The sequence below is a fragment of the Ailuropoda melanoleuca genome, chromosome 8 (genome assembly GCF_002007445.2).
Source record: "Ailuropoda melanoleuca isolate Jingjing chromosome 8, ASM200744v2, whole genome shotgun sequence".
NCBI lineage: Eukaryota > Metazoa > Chordata > Mammalia > Carnivora > Ursidae > Ailuropoda > Ailuropoda melanoleuca.
Window position 1 is genome coordinate 89128751 of NC_048225.1, and position 12978 is coordinate 89141728.

Consider the following 12978-nt stretch of genomic DNA (forward strand, 5'->3'; position numbering starts at 1 on the left):
GAATAACTGTTCATGTTTCAGGAAAAGAACTATAATGAATATTTGTGAAGGATTATTAAAAAAGTATTCTTTTTTAAGGACTGTAGTATTAGTCTGTGTAATTGATTAAATTTTGCATAATTTATCATAAATCAGCCTCAAAATGTCAGAGTTATATGTTAAATCTCAGTTTCCTTTTGAACTAAGTACTTAAAATTTTTTTTTACACTTAAGAAACTGAACAAAATTTTAATTCAGAATATTGTCATTATGTTATAATGGTTTCTAAAGTAGCTTGGAGAGGTAGCATAGTTGAACAGAGCACAGGCTTTGGACCTTGGTTTGAATCTTGATTTTGCCACTTACTATGTGGCACGGGGTACTTCATTTCTCCTATCTTCAGCTTTCTAATCTGTAAAATGGAGATACATTTCATCAAGTATAAGGCAGACAGTTATTAAGTTCTTGAAATTTTAAAAAAAATCCTGGATGTGTCTTAAAATTGATGGTGTATTATATTTAATTGTGTTTTTTCTTTCTTAGCATTACAGAAAATAATGGTACTTCTCATAATCGATGTCTTAGGTTAAGTGAAATATAGTAAAAATGCCAACTTTCTAGAATTGTTTTGAAGTTGGAATTGGATAATATATGTAAAGTCCAAAGCACAGAGAAGACACCCCTTAAGCCTTATTTTTCTTTTTTCTTAATGACAAGAGTTATGTTAAGTTTCTTGTTTGGTTGGTTTTGGGGTTGGTTGCTTTAGCAGGAGATTCAGAAGTTTAAGTGTCTTAGATAAAGACTTGTGGTTCAATATTATAAGTCCCCACATCAAAGCATCTTGTTATCTGTATTACTGAGGCACTTTTGCTTTGGAGAAATGGCTTTATTTTGGCTAATAATTATTATATTAGCTAACATTTACATAGTGTCCTCTTTGTGCTGGGCACTGTTCTGTTTTTCATACATATTTTATACCTTCAACCACCCATTTGGGTAGGTAATAATATTCCTATTTTTACAAATGAGGGAACTGGGGCAGAGAGGTTAATTTACCCAAATTTCTACAGCTAGACCTATAAACAAATTAAGCAAACAAACCAATAAAAGAGAAGCCACAAAAGGTACCACGTGGAAGCAAGAAACCCCCTCCTTGCATATATTAGTCTGATAATTTTTGGAATAGTTATTTTTCGGAAGGAAAAGAACGCTTCACAAGGTTTTAAATCTTGACTCTGCAACTGACTAAAGTGGAATCTGAATCAAGTGCTAAAGATTCAGCCAAAAACTTATCCTTTCCCCTTTGAGTGAAGGAGCATTTCACTGTCTCAGATAATATAGTCTGAGGCAAGGTAAGAATTGGCAAATTTTATCCTATTGGCTGCCAAATTGGAGTCTCTTTCTTTAACTGCTGATGTAACATAAAAATAACTTAATGGATTTTGAGTAGAGAGAAATGGAATAAACTTCTTAAGCCTCTATGAAAAACATCTCATTGGAGTGGAAATAGGAGGGTGAGGTAGCCAAAGTTTACCCCTTCTTGTAGATGAAGTAGACGGAGAGCAAAACTAATGCATCTTTGGCAGCTTTATTCTGAATTCAATCTGATAATGGCAGATTATTTTTTTAAAGATTATTTCTGCTTAAAATATAATCTCTCCCCTCCCCCACCAAAAAAGTTGTTACCAGCATTCTACCATGCACAAAGCTTCAGAAAGAGAAATTAATCCCAGGAAGAAGACATATACTTAAAATACACTGATATTCATCATTTTTGTTTATGAGTGTTTATGAGTGAAAAAATGAAAATAACCTAGACATCTATCAGATAATGCTTAAGTAAATTATGCATCGAATATTGTGCTAGTTTTTTAATTAATGTTTGTGGGACTACTCCTGGGCATTGTGGAGTAATGGGGGTGAGAGTTACCGTTTTGCCTAAAACTGGAAGAAAACCAGACACAAGAGATGAAAAATAGTGATTTTTCAGACATAGTAAAGAAGGGAAACAAAATGAGGCCTATAGTTGCCTCAGCTTATGGCCTGGAAATAATGTCCAGGCTATAGTACGGGGAAGAGGAGCCTGAAAGAGTCTGGGTCTCTCACTAATTTGATCTGGAAAATGGAGGCTGACTACTAGAGAAGATGTTCTTACACAGAAAGAGAGTCCCAAAGATGTGCAGAGGGGTCCCTTTGTCTGAACACTAGTTTCTGTTTGTGAGAGAGGAAACTAACAAGCTGAGGAAAGAAATACAAGAAAGCAGTTGGCCAAACAATTCCTGGATTTGACATAGGACTGAGAATATTTCATTTCCTGCTAGTCAGAGTGGGAAGAAAATGTAGTATATGGAACATAATATTGTAGAGGCCTCAGAAGGATTTCACTTTAGTAGTGAGGCTAAGTGAAGCTCTAGGTTAAAGGCTGCTCTGCCCCTGCCATGAATTCCTAGATCCAAGAAGTTCAGTGAATCCTAAGCTGCAGAAACATAAAGAAAACCATACCAAGACATATCATAAATTGTTGAAAATCAGGGAAAAAAAGAAAATTTTAAAGCATCCAGACAAAAAAAATGTGATACAGAGGAACAAAGATAAGAACTACAGCAGACTTTTTCAGAAGTCTGAAGCTAATAGGGACAACATCAAAAGGAAAAAAATCTGTCAACTTTTAATTCTATACCTGTTAAAATAGCTTTCAGAAATGAAGGTGAGATTTACTTACCATGATAATGGGCATTAATAAAAACCCACAGGTAACATTACGCTTAGTGGTAAAAGACAAAAAGCTTTCTTCTTCAGATGAGGACTAAGACAAAGATGTTTGTTGTTACCACTGCTACTCAACTTTGTACTGTAAATTCTAGCCAGAGCAATTAGACAAGAAAAAGAAATGAGTAGCATCCAAATTGGAAGGGAAAAAGGAAAACTATTTCTTTTGACAGAGAACATGATTCTATATATAGAAAATTTAAAGAATTCACCAAAAAAACCCCTGCTAGAGTTAATAAACAAATTTAGCAAAGTTGCAAGATACAAGAGCGACATACACCAGCAATGAACACCCCAAAATGGAAACTAAGGAAACCATTCCATTTATAGTAGCACCCAACAGAATAAAATACCTGGGAATAATTTTAACCAAGGAGGGGAAAGATTTTATACTGAAAACCAAAAACCATTGCTGAAACAAATTAGCGAAGACCTAAATAAATGAAGAGATATCCCATGTTCACAGCTTGTACGATTTTATACTCTTAAGATGGCAGTACTACCCAAAGTGACCTACAGAATCAGTGCAATCTTTCTGAAAATTCTAACTTCCATTTTTGCAGAAATGAAAGAGCTGATTCTCAAATTCATATGGAATTGCAGAGGCCTCCAAATGAGCAGAACAGTATTCAAAAAGAACGGAATTGGAGGATTCACACCTGAATTTCAAAACTTGCTACAAAGCTACAGTAATTAAAACTGTGGTATTGGCATAAGGATAAACATAGGGACCAGTGGAATAGAATTGAGTGTATAAATAAATCCTCCTATTTATGATCAGTTGATTTTCTTTTTTTTTTTTTTTAAGATTTTTATTTATTTATTAGAGAGAGAGAGACAGCCAATGAGAGAGGGAACACAAGCAGGGGGAGTGGGAGAGAAAGAAGCAGGCTGCCAGCAGAGCAGGGAACCCGATGCGGGGCTCGATCCCAGAACCCTGGGATCACGCCCTGAGCCAAAGGCAGACGCCTAATGACTGAGCCACCCAGGCGCCCCTGATCAATTGATTTTCAATAAGGATTCCAAGACCATTCAATAGAGAAGGAATAATCTCTTAAACAAATGATGCCTGAGACAGCTGGATATCCACATGCAAAAGCGTGAAGGTACATCCCTTTCTCACACTATATGCAGAAATTAACTCAAAAGGGATCAATGATCTAAATAATGAGTTAATATAATAAAACTCTTTAAAGTGAACATAGGGATATATCTTCATGATTTTGGATTTGCCCATGGGTTCTTAAATATGACAGCAAAAACATAACCAAAGAAAAAATAGATAAGTAGAATTTGATCAATATTTATAACTTTTCTGCTTCAAAAATACTCTCAAGAGCCTGAAAAGACATCCTACAGAATGGGAGAAAATATTTGCAAATCATATATCTGATAAAGATCTAGTATCTAGAATACATAAGTAACTTTTACAACTCAACACCAAAAGATAACAATAAATGGGCAAAGGATTTGAATAGACATTTCTCCAAAAAGAAGAGCCCACAATTATATGAAATTAGTTATGAGGAAATGCACATCAAAACAAGATAACTACTTCACATGTACTAAGATGACCATAATAAAAAGACATATAATAACAAGTGTTGGCAAGTATGTGGGGATATTGGAAACATCTTACATTGCTAGTGGGGATGTAAAATAGTGCAGCTGCTGTGGAAAATAGTTTTGATAGTTTCTCAAAAAGTTGAACATAGAATTACCATATGACCCAGCAATTCTGTTCTTGGGTATGTACCCAGAAGAAGTGAAAACAGGAACTCAGCTATCTGTACACAAATGTTCATAGCAACATAATAGCCAAAAGGATACACAAAATCCAGATATGCATCAGCTAGTGAATGGGTAAACAAAATGAGGTTATTTAGATGCAATAGAATAGGAAGGAGTAACATAATGAACGATTCCGTTTGTATGAAATATCCAGAATGGGTGAATCCATGGAAAATGAAAACAGATTGGTGGTTGCCAGGGTTTCAGGGAGAAAGAACAACGGAGTGACTGCATTGGGTTTAAGATTTTCTTTTGAGATGATGAAAATGTTTGGAAACTAAACAGAAGTACTAGTTGTACAACATTGTGAATATACTAAATGCCGCTCAATTGTACACCTTAAAATGGTTAATTTTGTTATGTGAATCTAATGTTAATACAGAAAAAATGAGGGTAAAATAAACACTTTCACACAAATAAAAGCAGAGATAATTCATTGCTAACTCATCTGCACTATAATAAATACTAAAGGAACTTCTTTAGAAAAATATATTAGCTGGAAATTTGGACCTACATAAAAGAGTGAAGAGAAACTGGAAATGCTGAATATATATAGGTAAATATAAAAGGCTTTTTTTCATTTTAAAATTCTTTAAAAGATCATCAAACTTCCAGTTTCAGCTCTATATGTAAATAACATGGAAATCATCGCTCCTGTTTTCAACAGTAACAAAAATCTGACCAAACTGAATATCAAGAACTGTTCTTAAATCCTTCTGAGGTTTGAGGTTATATGGAAACTACCACTTCCCAAACTGGAAAGACACGTGAATACAGAAAATCACACCTAAGAGCAGCTAACTGGAACCAGAAACTGCTTGAGCCATAAACTGGCTTAAATGATAATAGATGAATTGCTGGAGGCTCAGTGAACAGGCTTGAGTTAAAAACTCCTGGGGGCCCAGTCTTAGGAGCGCCCCCTGTTTTTATTAGTTTTTCATCCCACCATGCTGTTATGATGAAGATTGTAGAAAAATCTTATGTTTTAAGCCAGGGGAAGTGAATATAATTAACACTACTGAACTATATACTTAAAAATGGTTACAGTGGTAAAGTGTGTGTGTGTGTGTGTGTGTGTGTAACAAAAATTTTTAAAAAATGAGCTATCAGACCAAGACAAAATGTGAAGGAACCTTAAATACATATTGCTAAGTGAAAGAAACCAATCTGAAAGGTTATATATGTATGATCCAACTCTGTGATATTCTGGAAAAGATAAAACTATGGAGACCATGGAAAGATCAGTATTTGCCAGGGCTTCAGGGGGAGTGTGGGGTGAATGGGTGAAGTACCAGATTTTTAGGGCAGTGAAACTATTCTAAATGATACTGTAGTGGTGGATACATATTATACATTTGTCAAAATTTATATACAATATAAAGAGTGAACCCTACTGTAAACTCTGGACTTTAATTAATAACATGTGCCACAGTAACCATGGTAATGCTAAAGATGTTAATAATAGTGGAAAATTTGGGGGGAGGTAAGCATATGGGAACCTTCTGTACTTCCCACTCCATTTTCTGTAAACGGAAACCGCTCTAAAAAATAAAGGCTATTAATTAAATAAGAAAGAAAAAGAATTGTATTCATCCCTTTCCAAAATACATATAACTCTGAGTTACTAGTTTGTGTTTTCACAGCAATAATTGCCAAGCAGATCACAGGTATTTCTTCTAAATTGCCTATTTCACTCACATTAAGAGTTTCAGTGAATGACACCAACAGAAACTTTGTCTTGTGAACAACCTTGTGTTCTTGCCTCTAGTCTTGCCCCCTAAAAGATATTAATTAGCCTTCAGCAAAGAACACTTAAGTTTTCTAACATTCTAAGCATAGCCTCACCATTAGGGCCTTTGTACTAGCTGTTTCCTACATGTCAAACAGTCTCCCCCAAATATTTGCAAGGCACACTTCTTTATTTCCTTTGTCTTTATTCAGATGAACTTCTCTGTGAGGCCCTAAAATTGCAATTCTCTTCCCCATATTTTTTCCATAACACTGATCACTTTTTAATATTAGAAAACATATTTTTTTTCAGACATTACATGATTTCAGTGTGTTAATTTGTATCCTGCAACTTTGCTATATTTGTTCATTAGCTCTGTCAGTTTCTTTTATGTCTGTATGTGTGTATGTAGAGGGGATCCTTAGGTATCAGATCACGTCATCTGTGAATGGAGATAATTTTACTTCTTCCTTTCCGATTTAGATACTTTTTTTTTTTTTTTTTTTTTTGCCTAATAACTCTGGCTAGGACTTCCAATACTGTGTTGAATAGAAGTGTTAGGAGTAGGCATCCTTGCCTTGTTCCTGATCTTTAAGGAAAAGCTTTCAGTTTTTTTACTATTTGAGTATGAGGTTAGCTGGGGGCTTTTCATAGTGGCCTTTATTGTGTTGAAATAGTTTCCTTCTATTTCTAGTTTATTGAGGTTTTTTTTTTAATCATGAAAGGGTGTTGAATTTTGTCAAATACTTTTTTTCTGTACCAATTGAGATGATCACATAGTTTTTCACTTTGTTAATGTGGTGTATTCCACTGATCAATTTTCATGTGTTGAACCATACCATCCTTATATTCATAGGAATAAATACCACTTGGTCATGGTATATAATCCTTTTAATGTACTGTTGTATTCAATTTGCTAGTATTTAGTTGAGGATTTTTTCATCAGTATTCCTCAGATACTGCTCTATAGTTTCTGTAGTTACTGCTTTTCTAGTTTCTGTGCCTTTGGTATCGAGGTAATGCTGGCCTCATAAAATGAGATTAGGCATGTTGCGTCCTCTTCAGTGTTTTGGAAGAGTTTGAGAAGGATTGGTGTTAATTCTTTAAATATTTGGTAAAATTCTTTAGTGAAGTCTTCTGGTCTTGGGCTTTTTTTTTGTTGGGAGATTTAAAATTTCTGATTCAATCTCTTTAATGGTTTTAAGTCTCTTCAGATTTTTTATTTGTAATTTTATCATGGTAGGTTATATATGTCTGGGAATTTATGCATTTCTTCTAGGTTATCCAACTTGTTGGCCATATAATTGTTCATAGTAGTCTCTTAAAATCCTTTTTTAATTCTGTGGTATTAGTCATAAAGTCTCCTTTTTAAGTAATGATTTTAGTTGTTTACAGTCATTTTTCTTAGTTAATATAGAACAGCTTATTTCTTTTTATCAGAGAATAATATTCTATTATATAGATGTACCACGGTTTATCTGTTCACCTGTTGAAGGACATCTTGGTTGCTTCTAGGTTTTGCCAGTTACAAAAACACGACAACAACACTGCTTTAAACATTGATGTTTTGTGGATATAAATTTTCAATTTTGGGGGGTAAATACCTAGAAGCAAGATTGCTGGATCATGTATGTGTAAGATTATGTTGTTTTAGAAGAACTGCCAAACCGTGTTCCAAAGTAGCTGTTCCATTTTGCATTTCCTCCAGCAATGAATGAGAGTTCCTGGTGGTTTCACATTTTTACCAGCATTGGAGTATCAGTCTTTTGTACAGCCATTCTGAGAGGTGTGAAGTAATATCTTGTCATCATTTTAATTTGCACTTCCCTAACAATGTATGATGTTGGACATCTTTTCATTTGCTTATTTGCCATCTGTGTATCTTCTTTGGTAAGGTGTCTGTTCAGAACTTTTGCCCATTTTAAAAATTGGTTTATTTATACTGTATTGAATAAAAGTGTTGAGAGTGGTCATCCTTGTCTTGTTCTTGATCTTAGAGGAAAAGCTTTGAGCTTTTTACCATTGAGTATGATGTTAGCTGTGGGTTTGTCATATATGCCCTTGATTATGTTGAATTATGTTCCCTCTATACCCACATTATTGAGAGTTTTTGTCATGAATGGTTGTTGAATTTTGCTAAATGTTTATTCTGCATCTATTGAGATGATCATGTGCTTTTTATCCTGCATTTTGTTAATGTGGTGCTGCATCGTGTTAATTAACCTCCTTGCATCCCTGGAATAAATCTCACTTGATCATGGTAGGTGATGTTTTAATATGTTGTTGAATTTAGTTTGTTAATTTTTTTGAGGATTTTTTGTGTCTGTGTTCATCAGGGATCTTGGCCTATAATTTTCTATTTGTTTTCTTATTGTTGGGTTTTAAGAGGATTTTTAAAAAATATATTTTGCATGCCAGTCTTTCATCAGTTAGTTGCTTTACAAAGATTTTTTTTCCCAGTTTGTGCTTTGTCATTCATTCTTTGAACAGTATCTTTCACAGAACAGACATTTTTAATTTTATTAAAGACAAACACCAGTTTTTTTCTTTCATGATCATGCTTTTGGTGTTGCATTTTATTTTTTTCAAGATTTCTTCATTTATTTTAGACTGAGCATGGCAGTGCGTGTGCAGTGGGGAGGGGCACGGGGTAAGGGAGAGAGCGTCCCAAGCAGACTCCCTGCTGAGCACGGAACCTGGCAATGGGCTCCATGTCTCCACCCATTAAGATCACGACCTGAGCCAAAATCAAGAGTTGGACGCTCAACTGACTGAGCCACCCAGGTGCCCCTTGGTGTTGTATTTTAAAAAGTCATTGGCAAATCCAGGAATTTTCCCCTATGTTACCTTCTTGGAGTCAGTTCTTTGTCAGGAAGCTATGCTTGCTGTGCAGTTTTCTCTTTTCAGTGTTGTCGTTCATTTAGCAAGCATCTCTTGAACACCAGGTGTGTTTCAACTTTATCATACTAAGGGAGTAGGTATTTAGAACACAATGGATTAAATAAGTTCTCCCTTTGGTTTGCGCTTTTTTAGTATAAAGAAAACGTCGCCTATCCCGAAAATTCTTTGCAGTATTTATTCTGTAAGAATGGTCCTCAGAGAAGAGAGGGATCTGGCATATATTTGGTGCTTCTTATTTGCCAGCATGGATTAGCATACTTGGTCGTTTAATCATGAAAGTGGTTGTTTGTGACATTGTCACTTTGTTTCTCTCATAAACTGATAACTGCATTGATGCATCTCAAAAATTTCCACACTTTCTCAAAACTTGAGTTTTCCCAGTGATATTAGGTTATTGTAGAGTATGCTGTCTCCAGAATCTTTGTCCTTTACCTAGTGGTTCACAAACCAAAAGTAGCAAAAAAAAAAAAAAAAGTAACAACAATAAGACAAAACCCCTTCTTTAAAGAACAGGAAAAAAAGAAAACCAGGTATGTGGGGACTACTTGTATTTTTCTGAAGTGAAACTAGTTGGTCAAATTAAACAATAAAAGTATTAGTTTTGATTCTAAGATAATATTTATGTTCAGAATTTTGACTTTTACAGGGGAGCCTGACCTACAAAGTGTCATTGTTGCAGGAGATGTGGGCTTTTGGAGAGGTTGCAATTTGAACCTTTCAGATAATAATAACTAAGTTTACTACTTCCACATTATGTGTTAGAAGAATCTTAGTTCTAAATTTAATCTTAAATTTGTGCTTTTTGAGAATATTGAGGGTCAGAGCCTATTGAATATTAGATTTAAAAAGTCTTCCCACAACAGTTTGCTTCTTTTTTCATTTATTTTAGAACATAACCTCCTTTCCTCTCTCTTCCACCTTCTCTCCTTCCTTCTTGCCACCTAAAAATATATTTTTTAATTTTCTATTTATTTATTTATTTAACTTATTTTTCTTTATGGTTGAGTTTGAAGTTTTACTACAGTTTAGTTTTTTTTCTTATTTGGAAACTTTAATTTTGCTAACTAGATATGATTTTCATGATCACATTTACATCTGGTATTTATAGGTCATATCTCATTTTCATTATTTTGCATTGAGCATCAATATTTTCCGCAGTAAACAAAGCTGACATCTTATAATCAGCTAAGGGAATGGTGGGCTTTCGGTGGCTCGAGAGCACAGTAGAGAGATGGCCTTGGTTTGCTATGGGTACTCATTCCATTAGTCTGATGACCTGAGGGTCGTCTTACCTTTTGGATACCATCTTGAAATTGTTACAAGGGCCTTTGAAAAATGGTGGGCCTCAAATCTTTAGTTCCTTAGCAAAGTAGTATTTTGTAACTATTTTAAATACCTACTACCTTAATCCATGTGTCTTTTTTTCATCTTCTGTCCTCCTACAGTCACCAGAGAAGAAAGGAAAAGAAGCAAATACTGGTTTTGGTGGGCCTGTTGTTAGTTCTCTGTATCACGAAGAAATCATCAGGTAATTTTTCTTCTGGTCTTTGATAATAGAAATACAAACATCTGTGTATGTGTATTTTTAATTCTGAAAACTTCCATCTGTGAAGAACTTTTTCTTAATATGCAACTAATTTGCTGATATCTCTAGTAGTATAATAAATAGCAGGAAAGAATTCTTTAGGTATATTATCTTTGAAATCAGTAAGTGTCTGAATCAGTGCCAGATAGTAACTTTTCCCACCACATAAGGAGTGATAGGGCAGCATTTTGTGTCTCACACAATCTAAAGCTGTGGGTTTCTGTTGTTGATGTTGTTAGTTTTCCTCAGAATACCTTATTTCTTTGTGTGTGTGAGTGTGTGTGTATTTGTGTTTAGGGTTATTCGCAATATTGATAAAAATGCCATTATCCCTTCTTCTTCTTTTTTTTTTTTTTTTTTTGGTATGGCTGCAATCTGAACTGAAGTATGTAAGGAAAGGTGTTGATTTAGTCCCATGAAGCTTATACAATTTCTAAAAATTGTTTCTGTTCTTTTTTAGAAAAAAAAGTTGAATTTTTTGTTGTCATTGTGAAATTACCATTATTTCTTTTGAAGATTAAAAATCATGTTGACTATAAAACACTAAAGACTACACTAAAGAGAATATTGTGGAGCTTTCTCAAAGAATTACTATATGATTCAGCTTATGGTTTTATATACAAAAAACGAAAACAGGATCTGAAAGACCTATTTGAACGCTGTGTTCATAGCAGCACTGTTCATAATAGCCAAGAAGAGGTGGAAGCAGCCCAAATGTCCATTGACAGATGAATGGATAAACAAAATGTGGTCTATACGTATAATAGGATCTTATTCAGCCTCTAAAAGGAAGGAAATTCTGACACAGGCTATAGGACATGGATGAACCTTAAGGACATTATGCTAAGTAAATAAGCCATTCATCAAAAGATAAATACAGTATGATTCCTCTTATATGGAGGTATCAAGAGTATTCAAATTCATAGAAACAAAAAGTAGAATGGCAGTTGTCAGGAGCTGGAGGAAGTAGGAAATGGGGAGTTGTTATTTAATGGGTATAGAGTTTCAGTTTTGCAAGATAAAAATGCTGGGGATTGGTTGTGCATCAATGAGAATATACTAACAGTACTGAACTATAAACTTTAGAAATGGTTAAGACGGTAAATTTTGTGTTATGTGGGTTTTTTTTTTTTTAAAAGATTTTATTTATTTATTCGACAGAGATAGAGACAGCCAGCGAGAGAGGGAACACAAGCAGGGGGAGTGGGAGAGGAAGAAGCAGGCTCATAGCGGAGGAGCCTGATGTGGGGCTCAATCCCATAACACCGGGATCACGCCCTGAGCCGAAGGCAGACGCTTAACCGCTATGCCACCCAGGCGCCCCTATGTGGGGTTTTTTTAACCACAATTTAAAAAATTCTTAATGGTCATCTTGTATTGTTTAACAGGATCTTACATTTTATATGTTATGTATAAAATTTCTTGGTTAATTTTTTTCTTTCAGCACTGTGTGAAAATCAGGAAAAGGATTTTGTCCTGCTTTGAAGTCATGTGACACATTCTTCTAAGATTTTAGTCTTGGCCTTATTTTTTAAGTCATCTAAATTTTAGTCTTCTTATGTATTCTGAAACATATTATTAAGATATGAAACAGTGGGAAATATGAATGTGAACCACTGAAAGCCTTTTAACTATTACAGACATTAATTTTGCCATCACTAATAGCAGATCAGAAATCACAGCACTTAGTCATTTTCTTAATTCGAGAAATCATTTTGTAATTAAACTGAATTCCACTATAATAAACTAGATCATGATAAAAATTGCTCTAAACTGAAATGTTGGATTATTTCAATAAAGGATCAGATGTGATACCTATTGTTTCTGAAGTATAAGAGTGCTGTTGCAACAATGAATACAGGCTATTTGTAGAAGTTCATGTAATCAAATTTTGCTGGTACTTAGGTGAAATATACTTGGTGTTTTATTTTTCCAAGAGGAAGTTGTGCTTTAACTGATGTTAATTGCAGTTTCTTGGCAGAATTATGTTCGGCTGAGGTGAAAGTGACAGTAGGTTTTTTAGGGTTTTAGAAATATTAAATGGTAAACTTAGGTGAAAGGAAAAGTTCTCTTCTGTAGAATCAGCGTTTTTAAAAAGAACACTATTTTGTACTTATTTATGTATTTACTTACTTTAGAGAGAAGGGAGAGAGAGAGAGCACGAACAGGAGGGGCAGAAAGAAAGGGAAAGAATCCCAAGTAGACTCCACATGCTCAGCATGGA

The 12978-nt window shown here is 34.5% G+C and overlaps 1 protein-coding gene across 2 annotated transcripts in view; it reads left to right on the top strand.

The window, feature by feature from the left end:
* ACBD6 (acyl-CoA binding domain containing 6) overlaps positions 1–12978 on the top strand; it is a 197396-nt gene that overhangs the window by 61710 nt on the left and 122708 nt on the right. For both annotated transcript variants that reach the window (XM_002920795.4, XM_034666849.1), the window contains exon 4: positions 10615–10697. In XM_002920795.4, the coding sequence (XP_002920841.1) occupies positions 10615–10697 (83 nt within the window). The remainder of the gene's footprint in view (positions 1–10614; positions 10698–12978) is intronic.